The sequence below is a fragment of the Panthera onca genome, chromosome B2 (genome assembly GCF_046562875.1).
Source record: "Panthera onca isolate mPanOnc1 chromosome B2, mPanOnc1 haplotype 2, whole genome shotgun sequence".
Taxonomy (NCBI): Eukaryota; Metazoa; Chordata; class Mammalia; order Carnivora; family Felidae; genus Panthera; species Panthera onca.
In genome coordinates, this window is record NC_138343.1 from 139,142,513 (window position 1) to 139,167,035 (window position 24,523).

Sequence of the window (24,523 nt, forward strand, 5' to 3'; positions counted from 1 at the left end):
CTCCTTGCTTTTTCCCCCGGGAGCCTCTTGTTTGCCTGATAAAGGCTCAATTTATGCAGGCAACACAAAGCAATTTGACCCACTTATCCTTTTCTGCCTCAGTGGGGTTCAGCAACGTGTTCGGAATAGCAGAGGGAACAACACCTTTTGTCCACCTATGCTGTGGGTGAGGCAATAGGATGCACAGAGTAAGGGAGAAGATAGCAAGGGGGTAGACAAGAAGGATGGGGTTGGACCAAAGGAGTGAGTCCTTAGGTCTCTCCTGCTTGAAAGAACCAGAAAGCGTTTTGAGAATTGGTGTGGATAGTTACAGAAATAATAGCAAGAATGCAATTCTTTCTGTATAAGCTTAGAGAGGGATTTGCAAAACCACTCACATAGTCTCTGTGTATTTTTACAAATAATCTTGCATGCCCACTTTGGGACGTTTTAAGCATCACACACTTCGTTTTGGTGCTGTCACATCAGTCTCGGGCTCTGATTTTTCCATGTTGATAAAATGGAGTGGATTGTTTTTCCTCGTACAGTTAGTCAGGAAGGAGAATGTAAGCCATTAATCCTTGGCTCTATCTCTACTCTAGTATATAAAATGCTCCGGGAGGAAAAAGCCCAGTTTGGTTACACGGTGATGGTACTCCTGGAGCCCCTAGGAGTTAAGGAGTGAGGGATGGGGGTGGCCAGAGGTGAACAGGTGGTTACCTACAGCAGTAACCTGGATAGACAAGAATTAGTAAAGACAGAAGGAGGCCATGCCCCAGAGCAGGAGGGGCGCGTGTGAGGTAGAACTTGGGTGACCGTTCTTCCCCTATGCCTTGCGGAAAATCCCGGGCCTTTTACAAAAATGTTGATTTATTTTTTGAGAGAGAGAGAGAGAGACAGAGCGTGAGCAGGGAAGGAGCAGAGAGAGAGGGAGACGCAGAATCTGAGGCAGACTCCAGGCTCTGAGCTGTCAGTGCAGAGACTGACGTGGGGCTCGAACTCACGAACCGTGAGATCGTGACCTGAGCCGAAGATGGACGCTTAACCCACTGAGCCACCCAGGCGCCCCGAGCCTTGGGCCTTTTGTGTTCAAATCTTTTGTTTTGTAAAATGAGACAGGTGGAGAAAATTATTGGCTGGGTTTTCTCCAGGCTCTTAAATGTTTTAGCTTTATTCACAGAGATAAATACAGCGTCAGGGGTATGTGCACATAGATAGCAGCAGACAGCAGACAAAATGAGCGGTGGGAGAAGGCTGGAGTTTCAGAATAAATGTTGAAGTGTGTAGAGATGCAAGTTCACGGCCACAGAGTTGAAGCTCTGGCTTCTTGATGTGGCTTTCCTGGGGATGGCCTTTGTGACCATAGGTCAGAAGCTAAATCTTGGGCCGCTAGCCCTCCGTCTGCTAAATTAAGGGGCGGGGCTATTAGGTATCTAAGTTTCTTTAATGCTAACATACTCCGTGGCTTCTTTGCTTTACTTTTTCTTTTCCAAAAATACTCAGGAAGTCATGCTACAGTGAATATTTTATGATAGAAATAAAGCTACATTGATTTAAAAGCTGCAGTAATGAAACTTGTTTCTTCCACTTTCCCTCCTGGTTTTTCATTCCTCCAAGAAAATAAGAACATGCTGCTCTGATTTTATTTTATGTGTGTGTTTAAAAATGGCCTCTTTGTCTAGACAATAAGATTTCCAGGGGCAGGAACCACGTCTCGGAAGCTTCCATACCGTGCAGCGGCACGAATGTAACAGCCTTTTAGAAAACGTTTTGCTGAATTGACTCTACCTCAGGTAAAGCTTCCTCCTGTACGGTTGACATCATTCCCTAATAATTTAAACCAGCGTTAGCCTTATTATTATTGCTGTTGTCGCTGTCACTTGTCGACGTCGTAGGTAAATAAAATAAGGTGCTTCTCCGACTGAGAACGACCAGGCTTCTTTGGAGAATAGATTGCACGAGCAGTTCTAGAGTCTGGAGCCTTGTATGCGTCTGTGAGTCCGAGACAGAAGGGGACCACAGGGGTAATTGGTTCCCTTGATCAGTTCGGTGCCCACGGGGCGGTGTGCAAAGCATTCTGCGTCCTAACCCGGACAGCGGCGCACCGCCAAAGGTGAATTGATAAATGTTCCATTGATAAAAGTACCGTGAAAATGCAGTTAGGAGAGGCCAAGAGGAAGCGATGGGTAGATGCGGTGCAGTGAAACACCGGAACCCTTCCTCGTCCTTGGGATGCCTCCCGGACTCAGTGTCTATGAGACATCAGAGGGAATACTGCACCTTCAGCCAAGCAGTAATTGCACAGCCCACACATGCTTTGAACCAGGATCCATTAAAAATAATGAGAAAGAGTGACAATATGAGTTTGGGTGTGCAAGGCGGTGTAGCAGGGGAGAGTTAGACAGATGGGTAAGATTCCCCCCTTTTAATAGTAATTAAACACTGCTGGAGCAGGCTCTGGTCTGTATTCATGAGGTGTGGGAGAGTATTGATTTTTTTTTTTTTTTTTTTTTTTTTTTATGGAGACGCTGTAGCTGGAAGATTTTAGAGAGGCATTCCTGTTCCTCATTACTATGCAGGCTGGGCAGTGGCTACCGATAGTTGAGTTTAAGACAGAGACAATCTATACTGACCATTAAAAGAACCACAGTCTAACGGGCACATCTATGTCGTTTCTCTTGGTTTTAAACATTCCTCCCAGCAGTTTTGACTTTTAAAATCCAGGGCTTCATTTAATGTATTTGAAGAGTTTAGAAAAAGTCAATCATTAGAGTCGTCATAAGTTGATGACTTAATTTCCTGAATCTCCACCATTTATATACTATTATCCCTACTGGGGGACCCTGTTTCCTTCTTGTTTTAATCTGCTGGCCTCGTTTATTTGCTCTCATGCATCACCCAGGTGCCCCAAGGTTTGCATTGTTCTAAGAAACCCGAGGAGACCAAATAGAATCATTATTTCTACGTACCTATGTCACAAAGGCATTACAGCATGCCCAGGAAATCTTCCTTTTGAGATCTTGTGGACATGATGATCGACTCTAATGAATTAGGTCTCTTTTTGCCTAACATCATTATTTCAGTTATGTAGCTTAATTAGAATAGGCAGTCAATGCATTTAGTACCCCAAGTTTTTTTTTGATCCCCAAAGCTGTAGGAAGCAAGAAGGTAAGCTTGATAAAGAGGGCATCCTTCTCTTTTTTGTCTAACATCATTATTTCAGTTATGGGAGCTTAATTAGAATAGGAAGTAAATGCATTTAGTACCCCAATTTTTTTCTGATCCCCAAAGCTGTAGGAAGCAAGAAGGTAAGCTTTAATAAGGAGGGCATCCTTCTCACGCGGTTGTTGCTTGATGTTCATTGGAGGAGTGCGGCCAGTAATTCCCAGAATGGAGAGGGCAGTTCCGCAGGGGGGCAGGGGACTGAGTTTGCGGAGCAGAGAGGATGGCAAGCCGGAGACAGGGTCGTTCCTGTCTGCAGTGCTGCTCATTCTGCCATATCAGACACCCCCATGGACGTGGGAGCGCAAGAGCACGTTTCGAAACGGACAGACCCCTTTTGGCAGTAAACCTCTTTTTAAAATGATCCATAACTAGGTTTCTCCATTAGCACACTTAATAAAGAGCTGGCTTTGTCTAGTGGTGACATGGGCTGTTCTTTTCTCAAGCACACAAAGCTCTAGTTATTTTAACTGTGGCGACAGCTATTTTTAAAAGCTCTTGGGTTCATTCTTACCGAAGGCTCCTTGCCAGAAAATTGAGGCGTGGGGCACTGGGCAGCAGCCTGCCACTGAGCGTAGTGGTCTTTGCAGAAGGTGATATTGTGGAGCAGTTGACTCTCGGGAGTTTGGCCTCGAACAATCCGACTTGCCATTAAAACAAAACAAAACCAAACCTAAATATTTCAAATTGATTTTGTGCAGTCTTGTGATACAACAGATATATGCTCTGCAGCGGGCTCTGAAATAACACTTCAACTGTCTTGAAACTTGGGCTGTCATTCATTTCTCTCAGCATCTTTAAAAATAGGAATTTAAGAAGCTTCAAGTAACTTTGAAGATCCCAGAAAAGAAGTGCCCCTCTGCGGTATCCTGTGTTAAATTGAAAGTGTCTATATTAGAGAATTCATAATGAAGGGAAATTGTTTGAACACACCCTTTTGTAGACTGTTGAATTTAATTAGGTTACATCGCGTCCTGATTGCTGATTCGGCCTAATTGGCTAACTTTGTACTATTTGGGTCTTTTGCAGATTTATTTAACTTTCTACCCTTTTTGGTTTGTGTCTGCGCACCTAGAAGTTTTCAAGTGAAGTCGCAAGAAGTGTCCTGAATGATGATGGCTCTTTTCCCCAGTGACCACGAGCAGGCGTAGTGTTTGACAGGGTCAAAATAGGTCAGTGTGAAGTATGTCTTCAGAACTACCTTGATGAATTTGAGGGAGAAAAGGAAGCCTGCCTTCGTGAATGGAGCACTGGATCAAGAGTCCTGTAATCCTACTATGCTATGTTCGCCCCAAACGTAGTACTGACTGACCTTTGACAAGCCTCTTCGGTACCCCCATTGGTGCACCAGGCCACAAAGTCTAAGAATTGAGGCTATGTAATCTGGAGGTTGTTCAATTCCTCAATTCCTAGGTGTTTATGAAGAAAATACGTTGACTTATTTTTGAGGAACAGGGTGCTGAGAAACTCTAGCATCATACAGGCTCACGTCATGGGCAGTAACATGTGAAGTAACATGTCCCCTTTTGCACTGTTGGGTACAGGAGGAGAGAGAGGCAACGGCCTTAGGGACCTTACACGTCAGCCTAGGGAACTGATGTTTTGGCCTTTGGCCCGGGTTGTTTCATGAAAGTCATCCAAACTTGATAACCTCCCTTTGAGCTAGGAGAGCACAACATCTGTGAATCTCCCGTGATCACATGACGCCCAGACACAGGAAGGGTGAATAATAAATGGGGCCCGAGGAAAAGATTCTGTAAATTTTAACACCATCCTTCTCAAGCTCTAGGTAACATTGCCTAGATTACCTAAAGAAACCTCAGAACATTTCACAGATGCAGTATCTTTTTAAAAATTAAAAATTTTTTTATGTCTTCATCTATGCTATCCCATAATAGAAAGATTAGTGGGCTTTAACACATTCCAATAATCCTCCTTTACTTGGCATTTTGTATAGAATTTGCAAATTACTTTTCGCTGTAAACAGTAGCTGTAGAATACTTCAAGCTGAGAGGATTAAATGAGACCCTTATCCCAAAATAAGCCTTTCAACTAAGTTAAAACGACTAAAATATTTCATCTTATGAAATGTTATTTGGATATTAAAAAATATCTCCAACGCAACACCACCCATTGAAATCCTCTTGTGTGAAGGCAGGGAGGCAGGATCAGGGGGCTGTGTGTGTAATTTGGGGGACGAGGAATTCTAGACACATGTGGATTATGAAGAGCCCCTCAAATGTGCTTCGGGGTAACTGCCCCAGCCTCAGGAGGAGAATCCATAGAGAGAGAGAGGGACCGACAGTCGTTGAGGGGGGAGCCCTTTGGGACCATCCATCCTGCTCCCCAAAATACAGAAAGTCAGGGTGAGGGATCACATGTGCAGAAGAGGCAACTGCCGAAATTTTAAAGACTAGAAAACCATTAGCCAGACAGCACGTAAATGTGAACATTGACGACTAAGATTCTAAGGATGAGCAGAGAGATGGACGGGTTTTCCAGGTAAAAGACATCCCTGGGGGGCGGGCTTCAGCAGCTGCAGTGATGGGAGGAAAAGTTGTATAGGGGAGGGCGTCTGCTGGTGTGGGAAGCAGAGGAAGAGCTCATGGAAAGCCACGCAGGACGTTTGCGACCTCCTCGGCCACACTCCTGCAGGTGTGGAGGGCTGTTTAACGTGAGGAAGTGAAGGGCTCTTCTGCGGGGCTTGCGACCAGAAAAGGTTTGGTTGTCTGAAGCCTGGTGCCCTACGTCTGACCCTGGCATTTGTTTGTCCTGGGACCTGGAGGGAATCACTTAACCCTCTGAACCTGCTTCGTCCTTATGAAGTGGGGGATAACATCACCGTCTTTATTGGACAGGACTGTTGTTGGGGTCAAATGGGTCGTGCACATGGATGTGTTTTGAAAATTGTGAAATGGGAAAAAAAAAGGCCTCAGTGTATGGAATAATTAATGTTGGAAGAAACTAGCTAATAGACATTCATTGGTGGGTTTGTCCAGAGCCATTTTAAGACTATTCAAGGAACTGAAAACATTGTATTTGAGGGTGTCATGATTCACAGTCTGCTCTAGCTTCCTGAGGAGGAAAGTAATAGTTTCAGACAGGTGTCGAATCCCATTGTATGGGATGTTTGGGCGAGAAGGAATCCTAGAAGTCAGATGGCAAAACTGAGGTCCAATGAAGTTTTAAAAAACGTTTATTTACTTTTGAGAGAGAGAAAGAGAGAGAACTAGCGGGGAAGGGGCAGAAAGAGAGGGGAACAGAGAGTCCCAAGCAGGCTCTGTACTGACAGTGGACAGCCTGATGTGGGGCTCCATCCCACGAACCATGAGATCATGACTTGAGTGGAGATCGAGAGTTGGACACTTAACCGACTGAGCCACTCAGGTACCCTGCGGTCCAGAGAACACAAGGGACTTGCACGTGGCCACCCTGATGACTAGGGGCAGAGCCTGGGTCTGACCGTCATCTCACACACCGTTCCCTCCCCAACACAGGGCTTCCTAGTGGGTGGTTCCAGTTAAGCAGAAGTGGAATCTGGGTGTCCAAAATAGATATCTTGACTAATCGCATGCAATTTGGATCACAGAAATTTGTTCTGAGCGAAACAGGTCTACTGTTTTCCAGCATTCATTAAAATTTCTGCATCTTATAAACATGTCAAGTCTCCGCAACAGAGTTAGCAAGAAAAATAAACATACTTCACCATCTATGTTGCTTCTTTCCAGTTACCAAAAGAAGGCACTTGCCTTGGTGAATGTTCCTTTAGTCGCTGCCATTTATGATTCCCTATCCAAAGGGCTTTCTAAGACGGTTTTTGAGGTTCACAGAGATAAAATCTTACACTCTGAGCACAGTATGGACTTACCCTGCCCCATGGATAGCCAGACTGATAAAGAAGATGATGAACACATGGTGTGTGTACCAGAACAACTCATAGGAGACCTGTCTGATGAACTCGGTGGAAGAGGTCATGATCAAGATGAAAGCCAGAGAGATGATCAGCCCAGTGACACCAGCAATTGTCGTCAGCAACACGGTGATGGTGTTCTAAGAGAGACAAGCACCAGGACATTGATATCTTGGTTCTATTTTCCATGTTAGGGTCAATACTCGAGAGTCTAAGCAGGGAGTAAATCAAAACATTCGAATCAGGGGCATATTAGCCTCAAAAAGGGTCCCCCTATGACTCAAGAAGGGAGCTTCCCCGTTCTTTTCTTTTGTTCCATTTGATGGCACACGTTCCCTTTGCTCAAATTTCATCAAATGCCATTTAATCATTTACATTTTTTCCATCTGTATAAATCAACTTTCAGGTCAAAGTTATTATGGTGAATTGAAATTAAGACAATATGTAACACTGCATTTTAAGATAAAATATTGGCAAATAAATCCAAGTGTCAAGTTTTTGATTTTTAAAATAAAAGTGTGGATTGCCATGCTTAATTGCATGTTAACATTAATAAACACTTTTTTTTTTTGAGAGATCCCTCAGGGGCGCTCCTAATAAAGCAGCTGCACATTCTGTTCCCCTGGTAGTTATTCCTTGCTCTTGCTTTTTAATTGGAAGGGCCATGACTTGCATTTCTTTCATGCCACCTCAGGGAGGCTTGGAATAAGGCTTTGTAAATCCTAGGTGATCAATAAATATACAGCTATTCTACTCTGGGAGACACGGTCAAAAGGCCAGAGTTCTGACCTGTGAGTGCAGAGGATGGTTACCTAGCCTTTTAGAATATGAATCACAGAGCACTTTGTATTTGCTGTGACTTTTCCATATTCTTGCCAAGTCATTGGGATTCAGATGTTGGGTTACCATCGTTGAGCTGACCATGAGCTCAATAAACTCACACTGTATCTTTTGTCAGTAAAATCTCATTAATTTGGGCTGCTGTGAGATCTCAAGGTAATTTGGATAGGGACTTCTTGTTTCTTTTTACTTCATGGAGCAAATAGTTGAAATAAAATTGAAAGGGTATGTCTAAAACATTGAAAAGATATGTTATTTTTTCAAGTGTACTCAGGCATTTAATTTTTAAAAATTTTTAATGTTTATTTATATTTATGTATTTATTATTTATATATTTATATATAATTATATATAAAAAATAATGTTTATTATTTTTGAAGGAGAGATAGCGTGTGAGTGGGGGAGGGGGCAGAGACACACACACACACACACACACACACACACACACACAGAATCCGAAGCAGGCTCCAGGCTCAGAGCTGTCAGCACAGAGCCTGACGGGGGGCTCGAACCCACAAACCGTGAGATCCTGACCTGAGCCGAAGTCAGACGCCTAACCGACTGAGCCACCCAGTACTCAGGCATTTTAGAAATCCGTTTATATCATAGGCCGTGCTAATTTCAAATCACTCTTCTTTGCTTTTTAAAGCAAATCCCCACTTCCCTTTTCTTGCAACATATTTTTATAGACTGGTTTGGTTTGCTGTGTATCTTTTCAAATAGCCCCGTTGCATCTGTTCGGAAATACTCTATAACGTACACTTTGTGTTATTGATACTTTCTCCAAACGTACCAATTTGTATTATTGATCTTTCTCCAAATACCCCAAGGTAGGTATTATTCACCTTAAGGTATTACTTGAACTTAAGGAGCACTGACATAGTATACTGCTTCTAAAATTTTGAGATGACTATATTGGAGTAACTTGATTATCTTGTTAAATTGCTTTAAAAGCATTCATAATAAGTACTATTCACTGTATGGCCTTTTCAAAATATTAAGGCTTATTCTTGGTTGTCTGTAACAATGAGCTTTTCAGAGCCTTGGCGGGGGAAAAGAGTTAACCCCGGTAAGCGCCAAGATAAATACTGGGGCTCAAATGAGTGACCCCGAAGGCCTTCCCACGGGCTTATGGCCATCGTTGGTTTTAACTTATAACTTTGAAGCTTGTGCTTCTAATTGTTGTCAGCCAGGAAAATGTAGCTCTACTTAATCAATGGCCTGATATGGGAAATCATCTCAGGATAATTAGGGACGTGCCATGGAAGAATTCCCCCCAAAATTTGAATTTCGCTTCTTCAAATAAGGTTCCCTGGGCAAAACGGTCGTGAAAGAGATGCCTCAGATGGTAACAGAGGGTTTTCTGTTGCGGGAGTACATTGTATTAGGGGTCTTCTTGGGCAATACTGATTCGTTAGCCTGGTCACCACGTTGGATACATATTCCAACAGGGCAGTATGTGCTCAAATATTTTGGTCAACCGGGAAGAAAGGGGTAGGTGGTGGATGGAAGGGAGGGGATTCTCTTAATCTCGATAGGTGGGTTTTCACTTTCTTTTTGTTTCTCACATGTGCTGCCACTCTGGGCACACAGGTAATTAGCATTAATGATGTTACTAGCCATGCAGGTCTGATTATGAAATTAGCTGCTTTGCCCAGTATCTGATTTGGCAGACCAGCCAGGCACATGTGTGCCAAAATACGACACAGGAGAAGAGATCCAAAAGCAATTTGCAAGTTGAAAATGAAGACATCCAATTTATAATCCCTGGATTTAGATGGCACTTCACATTCTTTATGATGCTACCATCAACAACAGCAAAATACCTAATCGTGAGCTGCTTTAAAATGTAAAATGTCAGGGTTCTAATAAGTTGCTGCATTTCCTATTTGGGTTTATTTATGTTTTGATATACATTAATTAAGGGGCATCAGTTTTTCTTCCTGCTTATAAACTCTTAGCAACATTTATGAAAAAAAATACCTTTAAAAAATTATTTATTTTCAAGAGACAGAGACGGAGCGTGAGCAGGGGAGGTGCAGAGAGAGAGGGAGACACAGAATCCCAAGCAGACTCCAGGCTCTGAGCTGTCAGCACAGAGCCTGACGTGGGGCTGGAACTCACGAACTGGGATATTATGACCTGAGCTACAGTCGGACGCTTAACCGACTGAGCCACCCCGGCGCCTCAAGAATATCTTTTTTTTTTTTTTTTAATTTGAGAGAGAAAGAGAGAGAGAGAGAGAGAGAAAGCACATGCAAGTGGGGGAAGGGGCAGAGGGACAGAGAGAGACAATCTTAAGCAGGCTCCACGTTCAGCATGGAGCCCCATGCAGGGCTCGACCCCACAGCCTTGGGATCATGACCTGAACTGAAATCAAGAGTCAGTCGCTCAAACAACTGAGCCACCGACGTGCCCCTCAAAATAGCTTTGGCAGAAACTTCTCTCCAGCTCTTTGATTAAAGCTTTTGAAACCCAGTGCTTCCGATCAAGGGATCAGAAAAGGAAGGGTGTTTCAGATGAGAAACCCGGGAGCCTGCAAGGACTCACTGTGTGGAAGGTCCGGATGGGGTTGAGGTAGCTCTCATTTGGGGTTTTGCCAAGCTTGGCAAGTGCAGCCAGAAGTCCCTCGGCTTCCGTGGACTGGCTCCAGCGATAGTGCTCCAGGTTGCACAAATGTGCCACGATGTGGATGGCTACAGTTGAGGAGAGGACGTCAGACATGCGCCATCTGGATTTCTTCCTTTGTGGTTACCCAACGACACGATGTCTCTATGGTCACGTTTCTCTGTTCTGGTGTTTGTGATCTCCAAAGAGTGATTTATTGGTGCATCTTTCACCGTGTCTTGAATGGAGTGGATTGGCTACTTCTAAAGCTATGGTATGATTCACCACATCCATTTTAATGATAGGAAGAAATGAAGTCAATCTTAAGTCACCATAATTTAATTATAAACATGTGCTCATTCTGCAAGTGGAATAGGTATTAGGATATCACAACATAATTACATATATGTTCCATTGTATATATAATTCCATATTTTGTATAGAACATATCCTGTGAGATATATATATATACACACACATATGTATTCCATATTTTATATCTTATGTAATATAGTTTCCAAGAAATCACAGAGCATTATCCTAGAATACTGTATATCATATACATGGACATGTGTGCATATGACATCTATGATAGATTCCAGGGAAGAGTTTTTGTTCGCTTTCAGACATTATATTTTCTATTCTTCCTTTATACATTTTAGCATATATGTATATGTACTCCTACACATACGCATATACACAATATATTTGCATGTGTTATTCCTAGAGGATCAAAATAAACTGGTATTTATAGAACTAATCCTCTCTGTGTACTCTTCAGAAGAAAACTCGGTTTTCTAATTCTGAGAATTTGTGATGTTTAAATTTTAAATGAAGAGAACAAGCTTGGGAACACAGCATCATTTAGCCCGAGGAGACTGTGCTCAATGCCACTCGTCCCTGTCTTGTGAAATCTGGGGGGAAGCTAGCAGTCACAACATCCAGACGAGGATCTCCTGATGCTTTCCCTACAAATGGAAGCCCTACTGGGTGACCTGCTGACACCAGCCACTGGGATCAGATTCAAGTGTGAAATGAGAATTCATTACCCAGGGTGTAGATAGCTTCCCAGTTGCTACATTGCCCCCCCCGAACCCCCGTCCACCATGCAAAGTAGAATTGGCTAATATATAGTCTCCACACATTGTATGCAAATTCTGGAATCCTTCATGACTACCCATGGCGGGTTGAGGTGTGGGGGAGTGAAGGAGAAAGGAACAGCAGAAACTTTGGAGAATATTGGTAGCATGTTGGTCTCTGTGGTTCTAGCAGCAGATTTATTTAGAAATACCAACTGCTGTTTAGCTCTTCTCCCTGCCCCCTGAATTCCTTCGATCAGAGCCATTCCCTTTTCTGGGCTGCAAAGTTGTATTCATGCTTTAAGACCCAACCCAAAAGTTGTTTTCTATGAAATTGTTCGTCAGGTCCACAGGCACCAATGATACCTTGACTATAACATTTCCCAGGAATTATTGTTATGAATATTTATTTACATCTATGTTGCCCAACGGACCTGACGCCTCAGGGCTTATTCATCTCGAAACATCAACACTGGGCACGTTGCTTACTACCAGTATGTACTTAATAAGGATTTGCTGAGTGACAATGAGCTAGAAAGAGAGAAAGGGTCAGGAGGTTGTCTGCCGATGCGGATGGGGTAGTGCTAATACCTGTTTTGTGAACATTTTCCTGCAGCCTTCACGTCAGAACTCAATTTGAATATGCTTTTGGCTGAAGTTCATCTAAGAAGGCAAAGCACATGATCGTATTTCTGAGTCAATGATGTTGACTCTCTCCTTATGGGTTTTGTGAGAGTGGCACCCAAAAGGCATTGTGTTTCTTCCTTGTGTTCCATTTGTCACTATATGTGGTGTGTCTGCGAAGGAGCTGCCTTGTTTAGTCTCAGCATCCACGAAGCTAGAAAGTTTGTCTAGTAACCATCTCTTCCAATATGCTCAAGATGAAATGGAAACTAGTTGCTAAATTGAACACAAACATGTTCAGCAGTATTCCTAATTGCCGTTTTCTGGTAATTATCTTAAAGTTTAAAGAAAGCAATAGGTAATACTTCTCATGGCTAGCAGATATTGAATACTTAGTATACTTCAAACACCATTATAAATGCTTATGCATATTACCTCATTTAATCCCCAGGTATCAGTTTTATTGCCATTTTACAGACCAGTATTCAAGAAGTTCAGGCAGTTGTAGACCATTAACGGCAAAGGTGGGATAAAACCCTGTTTGCCTGAATCGGAGGCCCATTAAAATTTTTTTCTTTTTTATATATATATATTTTTAACGTTGATTTATTTTTGAGACAGGGAGAGACAGCATGAACGGGGGAGGGTCAGAGAGAGAGAGGGAGACACAGATTCTGAAACAGGCTCCAGGCTCTGAGCTGTCAGCACAGAGCCCCACGTGGGGCTCGAACTCACGGACCTCGAGATCATGACCTGAGCCAAAGTCGGATGCTTAACCGACTGAGCCACCCAAGGGCCCCTCTTTTTTTTTTTTTTTTTTTTTTTAACAGAGCCCACGAGCAGGGAGAGGGGCACAGGGAGAGAGGGAGTATCGTAAGGAGGCTGCACACTCAGTGTAGAGCCCGACTCAGGGCTCAATCCCACAACCCTGGGATCATGACCTGAGCCAAAATCAAAAGTCAGATGCTCAACTAACTGAGCCACCCAGGTGCCCCAGAGCTCAATCTTTGACCTTTAAGTTATATTATTTCTTTTCACTGATTCATAATTTTTATACTTTATTGTTCACTGAAAACTAATTTCTCCTATGGGCTTAGCTAAAGCTCTTTGAATGGTTCACTTGGTGTCTTTAATCTAGAGTCAACTAGCTCATAAGAATAATCACAACCTTTGGAGTTCTCCTTGCAGGTGGGTGGAAAATCTTTACCTCTCTCCCCTTTATCCTCTGCCCCTGGCTGTCCTCAGTTCTCCTCCATGGACTAAAGCACACCAGACAGAGAGGAGGTGTCCCCACTTTACAGAAGTAGATACTGAGCTTCAAGCCAAATTAAGTGACAACACTTACAATTCCATAATCCACATGTGACAGTCAGAAGGGAAACACAGGATAGCTTCTGTGTCTTTTATATTCTGCATTCTATAACGTCCTTCTCCTGGGTAAGAAGTTGTTGATCACAATCTATTTTCTATTAGATTGATTTCCACATGAGAATTTGACACTGTTAAACTAAATTTAAGTACACTTATTGAATAAGCAAAGATATTGAACTAGTTATTTACTCTTATTGCCAGGTCTCCCATAACAGAGCTGAAGAAACTAATGAAATAGTATGAGAAAACTCAAGATGCTTTTTAAGAGGTAGCTCCTGAGGGAATATGTTGAAAACTACTCTTTCTAGCTTTTTTTTGTTTGTTTTGTTTTCATGTACTTTAAAATTCATGTCTTAAATGCTCCTTTGCTCTAACTACCTCCATCTCGTTTTCTTTTTACACGTAGAAGATAAAAAGTAGGATATCTTATTTTATTTATCCCAGGAATTCTCAGAGGGAAAACTACCTGTGCCACTTGATTTGTCCGAACGTTTTATTTCCTCTTAGGTCTGACCCTAATTTTATTGTGATCTTGGCTGGGAACTTAAGGTATCCCACTTACCAACTCCATGGCTGCTGGGGCTTGGTAGGTAACCCAGGAGATACTGATTTTGCTGTGTTTTTTTCCAGACATTGTATGTTCTGTTTTCTAGTCTTCCCTTTACACACCTCAGTTATTTTAATGTGGGTAGTCATCTGCTGGACGCTTCCAGTATGTGATCAAATAGTGATATGGTTCGATTTTCCCCTCTCTTACTCATCAGAATCCTGTCATGTTACTAGATTGGCTACTCAAACTAGATTTGCTACAGCCAGAAGGACACGAGAAGGCTGCCTCTCAGTTCCTTCATTTATTTCAGCCTGCTGTCTTATCTGTAAAATGGGTGCATTGATTGAAACCAGGCAATATCTCGGCTTCCCGCCAGCTCTCTGGCTCCCACGTCTCCTTCGAAGTTGACTGGGACCATTTATCACCCCTAAGGGATCTGTAGTCCAACATGAAAGCAATGCAAACACAAAACGCATGTTTTAATAATTTTTCAAAATCAACACTGGCTTAAAGGGACTTTTTAAGTTTTGTGGCACATTCGATACCATCAGTTATGCCTGTGTGCTCGCCCTGGCCCCTCTGAGGACTTTCTGCTGAGCTCATGGGAGAGCCTAAGACACCCATTTCCAGAATCCGCCCAAATGCCAGGCTAACAGATGCTGTCACCGGGTCTTTCCACAATCCTATTTTCTCACCAAAGTACTTCTACAGTTAAAAGAGAGCAGTGGTCTTGGACAAGCCACAAAATGCACATTTAATTGGTGTGTGGACTTCTGAGTTCAAATAAGGAGCTTTCATTGAAGAATGAACAAAAAAAAAAAATCATAAAGGCTACAATTAGAGCCAGTTGCCCTGAGAAAGTTTCTTTTCCTTCTTTCTTTCCTTCTTTTCATTTTTTAGGAGATCAAAGGAAGCATAATTGAGGGAGAATCTTGGAAGGGCGGTCAGTTCTTGCTATCTTTCTGCCTGCCTGTCAGTGATAACAGTCATTTTGGAGTTAGTCACCTCCTAATTAAGCAGCCTTCGGAAATAAGGACCCAGGGACAAATCCTGGCTGTGCTTTACCAGCCAGAGCCTTGGCCCCCCAAACTTTCAAGCGTGTGGACTGATTTCTGCAGGACTACATAGGTTCCGGCACCCCGTGCATGCTACTCATTTAAATCATGTTAGACAGGGGGCACCTGGGTGGCTCAGTCAGTTAAGCTTCCGACTTCAGCGCAGGTCACGATCTCACAGTTCGTGAGTTTGAGCCCCGCATCGGGCTTTCTGCTGTCAGGGTGGAGCCCACTACGGATCCTCTGTCCCCCTCTCCCTCTGGCACCTCTTATGTTTATTGAGGTTTGTAAACTAATTTTAGCAGCTCATCAGGAGCCGCCCGTGGGTAATTGCACACCCCTGGCGCCTACTGGATGTATGCCGCCTGGGTCAGTATTTACACCCCCCCTTTGAAGGAAGCTCAGGCTCACAGTACTGCTGTTCAGCTGGAAGGATCTCCAAGGTCTGCTGTGGACCACGGAGTCCAAAAAGATCCACGTTAATAAGAACGAAGAGGCTGTGATACTGGGATTTTTATACCACTGGGGTTACAGGTCCCTGAAAATGATTTATTAGCGGTTGGAGAATTGCTCCAACAGCTCTTATCATAGGCAGGCGAGCGGGAAGGCAGGAAGCCAAAAGAAGGGTTCCTGTCACCGCGTTTTCCGTGATGCCCTTGATTAGAGATAGTTTGCCTCTCCCCTCCTCCTCCCCAGCCTCCTTCCACCAGCCTCTAATTACATCCTTTAATGATTTGACCAGTTAAAGCCTGCAGTTCAGCTTACAGAAGAACGGGTGAGAAATTAGGGGCTGGCATGCAAACTTCGATGTGGATGCACTTCTACCAAGGTTACACACCTCTATTAAGCCAGTCGGCTATTTGAAAAGCAGCATAATGGGCGATGCTAATAAAATAAGCACGGGGACATTTTCAGCTGTTCCCAAGTGAATACAGCAGAAGGACAAAATGTGAAAAGCACAGGGATATCTACGAAACCAGGGCTTAGCATGGTTTTTTTTTTTTTTTTTTTTTCCTTCTAAAAGCGCAGTTGCCAGCCGCATTTCTTAGTTAGTGTGAAATGTAATAATTGCTATGTCAGGGCTTGGGAGAAGCAGAGAGCTTTCTCCCCACCCTCCTGCCTTTGCCGGGGATGGAGACAGCCCCGCGCTGCTGGTTGCCATGGCGGTGGGGGACGAGCCCTTGGCTCTCAGAAGCAGTCTGACCCTGCCGGGGAGTCCCGGGAGGCTGGGGAGCCCCGCAAGGCAGTGGGGGTTCAAGCAGAAGAGGGCCCGAGGGGATACTTCCTTCTCTCCAGGGATTTGTGAGGGAAGGAGGGAGAAAGAGAGTCCCGATTCTTCTGGTTGCGGCAGAATGTGAATTTATCTGGGATGAGCCCACCGGCATCATTTTGAATCTCTTCCCTGCCCACACGCTGTGCTTCCTCCACCCCAGCTGCTGCTGGGTCCTTGAGCCCCTGCACTGTCGCGGCTTGTACCTTTCTCACAAATCCCTCTCATCCCTTTTGCCTGCTGGCCGACTCCAGCTCATCCTCGGGTCTGACCCAACTTGGTGGGGACCTATTACGTGCCAGGGGCCGGGAAAGCCGAGACGCAGGAGACACATCTCAGCCCCCCAGGCCGTTGGAGTCTGAGAAATTTTCCTAGGTGGCAGGGAGGCATCACTGAGGTCTGCAGGAAAGGTGGCCCAGAGGGAGGCGGGCCGGGCGAGGAGTCCCAGATATGGCAACGTCTTCGCCATTGAGGGAGGAAAGGAAGAGCATTTAACAGGGACAAAGGCACCCACCACTCAGGGACCCGGTGGCTGTGTATTGCCAATGGGAAGAAGCCAGGGGGTGTGGAGAGAAAGGAGAGAGGAGGAGGAGGCAGCGCTCACTGAATGCAGCATGCCGGCCATCCTACCCTTGGGTTTGACTCTCTGTGCAAGAGTGGCCAGTGAATGACCTTGTAGTGGGTAGGTTTCCAAGAGGGCCACCTGGCAACCAGTCTGCACATCTCTTGATGGATTGATTGTGTTACTGTTCTTTTAATTCCAGCGAGGAAAAGGCACACAAAAACTTAGATCACAGGACCAGTCAGCAGCAGGGGTATGAAATAATGTGGTCATCTGATTCCAGTCAACTGCTCCCCTTGCTAAATTGCACTCCATTCTTGGGGCCCCTGGGTGGCTCCGTCGGTTAAGCGTCTGACCGCGGCTCAGGTCACGATCTCACGGTTTGTGAGTTCGAGCCCCGCGTCGGGCTCTGGGTTGCCAGCTCGGAGCCTGGAGCCTGCTTCCCATTCTGTGTCTCCCTCTCTCTCTGCCCCTCCTCTGCTCACACTCTGTCTGTCTCTCCCACAAATAAATAAACATTAACAAATTTAAAAAAATAAATTATACTCCATTCTGAAAACAGTACTGACCACCCTCGTTTCAGGTGACAGCTTCTCTTAGTGCATCTTGAACACGGGAGATGTTCGACATACATCACTGATGCATCTATTCTACTGATACCTGATTACATGGAAAGAAATATACATGCCCAAGGGTTTAAGGCGAGAACTATTGCATAACATATTTTCTTTTATTTTTTGCTTCCTTTTCTGATGCGTTTTGATGCTGTAGGTTTTTTGGTTCCTTCTCTCTTTCTCTTAGAGTCCAGTTCTGCCTTAAACCTATTGCGTAGTGATAATATTCTTCCCGCCATTTTACTGTGTTTTATCTCCTCTTTTAATGCAGGGATTAAATATTCTTAAGATTATCTGTATATATTTAAGTTTATTCATTTATTTTGAGAAAGAGAGAGAGCAAGCAGGGAGGAGCAAAGGGAGAGGGAGAGAGAGAATCCCAAGCAGGCTCTACGCTGTCAGCAACAGAGCCTGATGCGGGGCTTGAACTCACAAACCGTAAGATCATGACCTGAGCTGAAATCAAGTCTCAAGTGCTTAACTGACTGAGCCACCCAGGCACCCCAATATTCTTAGGAATATTTTAAAGGAAGCCTTCCCAATTTTAAAGGAAGCCTTGAGAATCCTTGAATTCTTTCTCTGAAGAGCCTTGCAAGGAGCAATCTGGACTCCACTCTGACACCACCCATGACAGGGAACTCTGTATTCTCACGGATGCTCATTCTAATTTTAGATAATTTGGAAGGTCCGGAAAAGACTTCCATATCTGAGCTGAAATCTGCTTCCCTGAGTCTTCATTGCTTCACGCGTCAACTCATTTGTCGGGCGTTTTTGACCCCTCTCTGGACTCAGCCCTATGGTAGCCTTGGGACATAAAAGACGCATTAACTTGTTTTTTTGCTCTCCTTTCCTTGCCTGGTTTCTCTCTAGGACACAATGTCTTTTTACCCTTACTTCTTAACAAACCACAAAGACCTTTCGCAGATGTTTCCCAGGTTGGTTTAATCTGGCACCAAAGACAATCGATGGGGAAATCTCCCCACAACTTCCCCGCACACCCGAAGTTGTGTTAATTGGCACTCGGGCACTGTCTGTCATGTCTTGCTGCTTAATTAAATCCACGTTTGTGTTGAGTGTTCTTTTTACTCTGCTATTTTTTATGCATGAGAGGATGAAAACAAATGAGGAAAACATTTTATAGTTAAATTAGTTTGAGAGAAACAGTCCTGAACCATAACTCTTAATTGTGCAGATAGCCTTTTATTTCAGTGTGTTTGTCGTCCAACAAAACCACAAACGAGTCGGTTATCGCTCGGCTTCTTTTCTTCCTCACCAGGGTTTAACCCTGGCCTTGGATGCTAATGTTTATTGCCTTTCTCTTGAAATCTCTTGTTTTCTTATTCAAGAAATAACAATAACACTTTATATGCTGTAAAGCTTCATATCTTTTCAAGGTCCTTTTATATCCACTAGCTCAATGCTGTTCAGAACCTTATTCACTTGATCTTGCTTTTCTCTTTGCTTTTACTGCCTATGATACCACTTGATAGTCATTTTGCTATGACTGTGAATGAGTTTTTGAGTACAGGTCAGTTTTCTTTCCAGTGTGGATTATATTGAATAGCACAGTATTCATTTTGCAAGCAGGTTCTTGTTGTATTATCAACAAGCTTAATTATTTACAAATGAAAATGAAGTTTCATAAACTTTTCCTTGCCAAACTGAAGGCTTGGTAGGGAAAACTGCGTGAGTATAAATTAGAAATCAAAAAAATCCTCTTATGTAAGTTTTATTGGTCAAATGGAATGCAAAGATTTATTTAAGGGGGAGCCTTTGGCCGAGGGGGAAATTAAAACAAAGCTATCGAGTTAAGCATTAGGTTTGGTAACATCGACTGGGCAAAGAAGAATAAGAAACACTTACTTGCATTAATGGCTATCCCATAGGCGACCAGTTTGTGGAATTTGAGGTTTTTGTCTAATTGCCTCCTCCACGGTCCTCTGCAGCACTAGAGTGACATAAAGTAAAAGTCTCATTTTAAGGAAAAATCATAGCGATGACAGAATCCTGAGTGGTAAGAGAGCAGGACTCAGGCTCTGTCTCTAAATTCCTGAAGGTGGGGCTATGGGGTACAGAAGGGAGCGGCCATTAATGAGCCCAAAGGACAAACCAGATGGTTATTACTGGCTTTGCTGAAATTTCAACCCAGTAAAGTGAGTAAGTAAGTATAGTTCCCTGGCTATAAGTCAAAATTCTAGAATAAACCTGCTAATATGCATGTGGCCACTAGTTTACAAAATGAAGATGGAAACCAACCTCCTCATAGATGTGGTTTAAGTAGTCTATAAAGTATTCCTTATTACACAAAGAAAAGCATTATGTTCATCTATATCTAAATATTCATAAAATTATGATGATGATTGTATAATCATTTCATCTAGTCGGAGTTATTGAAATTCTCATTTTTCTGTACAGCGCATTACGCTGTTTAGCAGGAAACACAGTATCCAAAACAGTGAAGCTAATATAATTAGGAAATTATTAAATCTACATACGAAATTCTGTGTACTATGATTTAAGTACTAGATTTAAGTCCCATTAAATCTACCTACGAAATTCTGCGTACTATGATTGTGTATTCCTGGGCCGAGAGCTCAGAGAGATGTGTCCTTAGTGGCATTTGACTCCACTGCTCATTTGGTTGCTTTCAATTAGACATGGTGGTAGTTCAAACTGTTATAATACATCCATCTTAGTGAGTCAGGTCAATTTTATCAGCCATCTTTTTCTGACGCAGCAAATGTATCGGAGAAAGGCTGAGCAAAGACTCCAATGTCAAGCAGGGAGTGAATGGCAAGAACGAAAGTCACATCAAATGTACAGATTTCTGAGTTTTGGTTTTTGCCATTGGGTCCTCTCTTACGAAGAAACAAACTTCAGTCCCCACGTGAATGATCAGGACTTTCACAGTAAAGTCCATCTTTGTCTTTCATGGCACTTACACCGGTAAATCACAACAACTGAAATTATTTTAAGTAGTTTAGTACTTACAGTACTTGTCCCTCTCATGAATGAAATAAGGTTTCGACTGATCGGTAAGAGAATTAGCATGCAGTTAAAATTGAGGCACACTGCAGACGCTCGCGCCCAGGCCAGTGTTGACTGTCCACATAGAAAGACACAAGAGAGATGCAGTGAGATTAAGGACGCCGGGGAAGATGGAATGTTTTCCGAAATGATAATGTGTAGTCCCCAGCTCTACTTACGCCCAGAATAACTCGTGTGTAAAGGAAAGACTCTTCCTCTTCATACCAAGAGAATGTGTCGATAAACAGATATAAATTCACTCCCAGCCACGAGAGCTAGTGTTGAATGAAAAGAGACCAATCAATACTATCTTCAATCTTTTCTTCCGTTCAAAATCATTTGGGGTTCTTCTTTTAAAGGGTGAAATGAAGAGCTTCTCAATATTAATCAGGCTTACTCTATACTTATTTCCCATATATTCGTTTTAACAGTTGATTACAATAGTAATAAATTGTTAACTTTATAAAAAAAATTCTAAACACATATGGGTATATTTAAGGCATTTAATGAAAATTACAAAGGCTTCCTAATCAACATTGCTCTAATGTTTTAAGTCAATGATGACGAAAGGAGGAAATCTTTAAAAACAACTCAGAAAGTACTCCAGAAAAATTCCAATTTCATAGTCTAATTCAAAGACTTCATTTGATTTAAGAAACAGTTCATACATTATGCAAAAACTAACTACTTGACTTCAAAAATAATTAAAAATGAACTCAATCGAAAAACAACTTTACATGATTCTGTAAGGGTAAATTAAATATATCTACTGAATGTTTTCTAACAAGGTTTAGTCTTTTACCAAAGTAACACTTCAAGCTATCTAGCATTCCTATATAATTATCTTAAAAATCAAAGACTAGTTAATATATATATTTTAACTTGAATAACAAAAATGATACTTACTCCTAATAGGATGGAGAGACTTTCATTCAAAATCCAGAACGCCATCACGACAGCTTTGCTCTTTTGCTGTCAGCAAATTATTTCTTTCATTCACCTGAGCCTGGATGTTGTATCCCGAGTAAGGGCTTCCCTGGTAGACTATTTTGTCTTTTTGTCTTAGGAAGCACCTAGTGGGAGCTGCTCTCGAGGAATTTCTAATTAAGGACTTCTTGCCAAAGGCACATCATCAGGCTGACATGCCTCCTGACCTGGGTGAATACAAGGCAAGTCTCTGTCTAATGATTCTCTTCCTCAAAGATTTCATAAGAAAAGAAAGCTCGTTTTATGAAATTATCCTCATGTACTTTATACCCCATTCATTTTCTACATGATTGCAGCCAATACGATAATGAGTCTTTATGTAAATTTGAGAAATAACCTCATTGCCAAGGGTTGGATACAGCAAAACACTTCACTTGAACTTTCTCTATTTTGTTTTCCCTACTTTGCTTCTTCCTCCCGCCCCCTGAAAAAAAATTCCTTTATAGAAGATAGAGAATGGTGGGAAACAAATACAAATTAAAGAGTCTTTCAGAAGATGGAGAAGAAAAGAGAAAAGATCTTTGGGTGTGATTGTGAAGAGTGAACTAGATGACATTTGTGGGGTTGATGGAATAAATCCTATGTTTCCCCCAATCCCCCTGGGCCCACCCATGAGATAGATGAGAACGTCCTTTTATACTTAGTGATTCCAGGCGGGGCTGTGCATGAACCTGGCCATTCCGCGGTTTTGTGGTAAATACATAGTTAAATACATTAACTATGACTACTTTGGTAGACAAAGTTGTTCCAATGGGAGCAATTTTCTGGTTAGTCCTGGCCCAAGTATTTCATTAAAAAATTTCAGACAATTAAGATGAAATAAGAGGAGACAATTGCCTAAGCTTCTGTGTCTTTCTGTGGTGAATCTGTTTAGGGGTGCCACAAGAATTGAAAAAAAAATTAGGCCTGGTAGAAACAATAGTTTGGTATTCATTGACCTAAGTCCTCTTCCTCCCCCTCCTCCTCCTCCTTCTTCTCCTCCTCCCCCTCTTCCTCCTCCTCCCCCTAAATCCTAAATAAATAATCCAGGCACTAAGTTAAGAACTATCCCAGTATTGCCCAATTAAATCATACATGAACTCTATGGGGTACTTATTAAAAGCTCCATTATACAAATGTGGAAACTGGCCCAGTGAAGTTTCTTGCAGTAGGAACCATTGGGACTTGAATTTGGTTCTCTCTGACTTGAGCAATTTTATTATTAGCCATTCCCTTATACGGTGCTTTTTAAAAATTAAATACTAATATATATTAAATACTAATATATGTTCATCAAGCATACTTAAATACAGATATTAATTTCATCCCTATGAATTGGGCACATTTAAGTTCTAGGAATTAGTTTAATTTATTAATTACAAATAACAAGTTATTATATGTGATTATGTATGTTGTCTATTTCAACATAATGATAATGAGTTCTAGAAAATCAAAATGACCCATACGATCCAGTAATTCTACTGCTGGGTATTTGCCCTAAGGAAATGAGAACACTAATTCAAAAGGATATATGCACCCCTATGATTACTGCAACATTATTTACAATAGCCAAGATATAGAAGCAATGTATGAGATGAAAGTCTTATTTCAAGGCAGGTGTCTCCATGTATGCTAGCTTACCATACTAGATTGGAACAAATCCCATGTACATTTTCAAACACCTGTATTTCTAGACATCTTGAACTTGGTATTGCAGGTTAAGCGTTTTGACGAATGGTTGCATTTTCTATTTGTCATCCAGCCCTGACTACGTTACGTCTTTTGAGCCTGTTTCTCTGTTTGTTTGCTCAGGCTCATTATCATATCTACCTCATAGAGCTGATCGTCACCCCCACTTCCCCTAACCAACACTTAGACACCCACGCTCACAAACACACACACTCACACTCATGGGAGATGTTGCCTTGTTTAGGAGAAGTGTTAGATTTACCAGTAAAAATCTAGCAACGTTGCTGCTCTTTAGAAAAAGACCTCATTCTTGAGAAATTTCCCCCTCTAGAAATGGATAAAAATACAGGCATTTTGGCAGCATTAACCTGAGGTTAGAGTGCACTGAGTGAAAAAATTTTCAGGAGCCTGTTTAATAGTGAGCAGTATAAAGATGTAAAGTCTTCATGTTCATTTCTTTAAGCCAATAATCATCCATGATGAAATGATTTGTTATTTCTGAAGTGTTTAGGATTTACATATCTTAGAGGCCTTATTCAGTTGGGTTATAAAAATTAATTCAGAGAGAATACATCTAGAATTTTATACTATTTCGTCTATTTTAGATTCACTAAGTGTGACGAAGGCTGGAACTTTCCAGCCTTCTGTACTCTTCACACAGCATTACAAATGAGAGGCATGTATTGTTGAATAATAATGCGTAGTCTCATTTTTTTTTTGTTAATTGCTTAGACTATTGCTAATGCTACAGTAAAAATAAAATGTAAAGGCTTAGGTTTAAAAACACATCTTGTCATGCTCCTTCCTTATTTCTAAAATGCCATGTGTTTTATTCCTCATTTGAATATGTAAAGGCACGTTGTGTTCAAGTGTATAGCTATTATTCATTTAGAGCCCACAAAAATGGTTCATGGTTGCATTATAAGAGTATAACTCATGACTTTACTTCAGCGTTTTTCCTCAGACATTTTATTTTTGTAGAACTTGCACTGATATTTAGTTTACTCCTATGAAAAATATGTGAACTTCAAATTATATTCAAATTCATTCAGAGCTCAACACTTTTGTGCAATGGATGTACGTATCTTTTCATTTCAACCTTTCTATTTTCACATTTAAGACTAATCGGATGATACCACTGGTTGGTTTACAATATTG

The 24,523-nt window shown here is 42.2% G+C and overlaps 1 protein-coding gene across 1 annotated transcript in view; it reads right to left on the reverse strand.

The window, feature by feature from the left end:
• Positions 1-21,661, reverse strand: part of NOX3 (NADPH oxidase 3) — a 61,278-nt gene extending 39,617 nt beyond the window's left edge. Inside the window, exons 1-7 of the mRNA XM_078446451.2 lie at positions 21,617-21,661; positions 20,890-20,985; positions 20,675-20,785; positions 19,547-19,631; positions 10,502-10,647; positions 7,070-7,251; positions 3,716-3,845 (exon numbers count right to left, since the gene is read on the reverse strand). Of these exons, the coding sequence (XP_078302577.2) occupies positions 3,716-3,845; positions 7,070-7,251; positions 10,502-10,647; positions 19,547-19,631; positions 20,675-20,785; positions 20,890-20,985; positions 21,617-21,661 (795 nt within the window). The remainder of the gene's footprint in view (positions 1-3,715; positions 3,846-7,069; positions 7,252-10,501; positions 10,648-19,546; positions 19,632-20,674; positions 20,786-20,889; positions 20,986-21,616) is intronic.
• Positions 21,662-24,523: the final 2,862 nt, after the last annotated feature.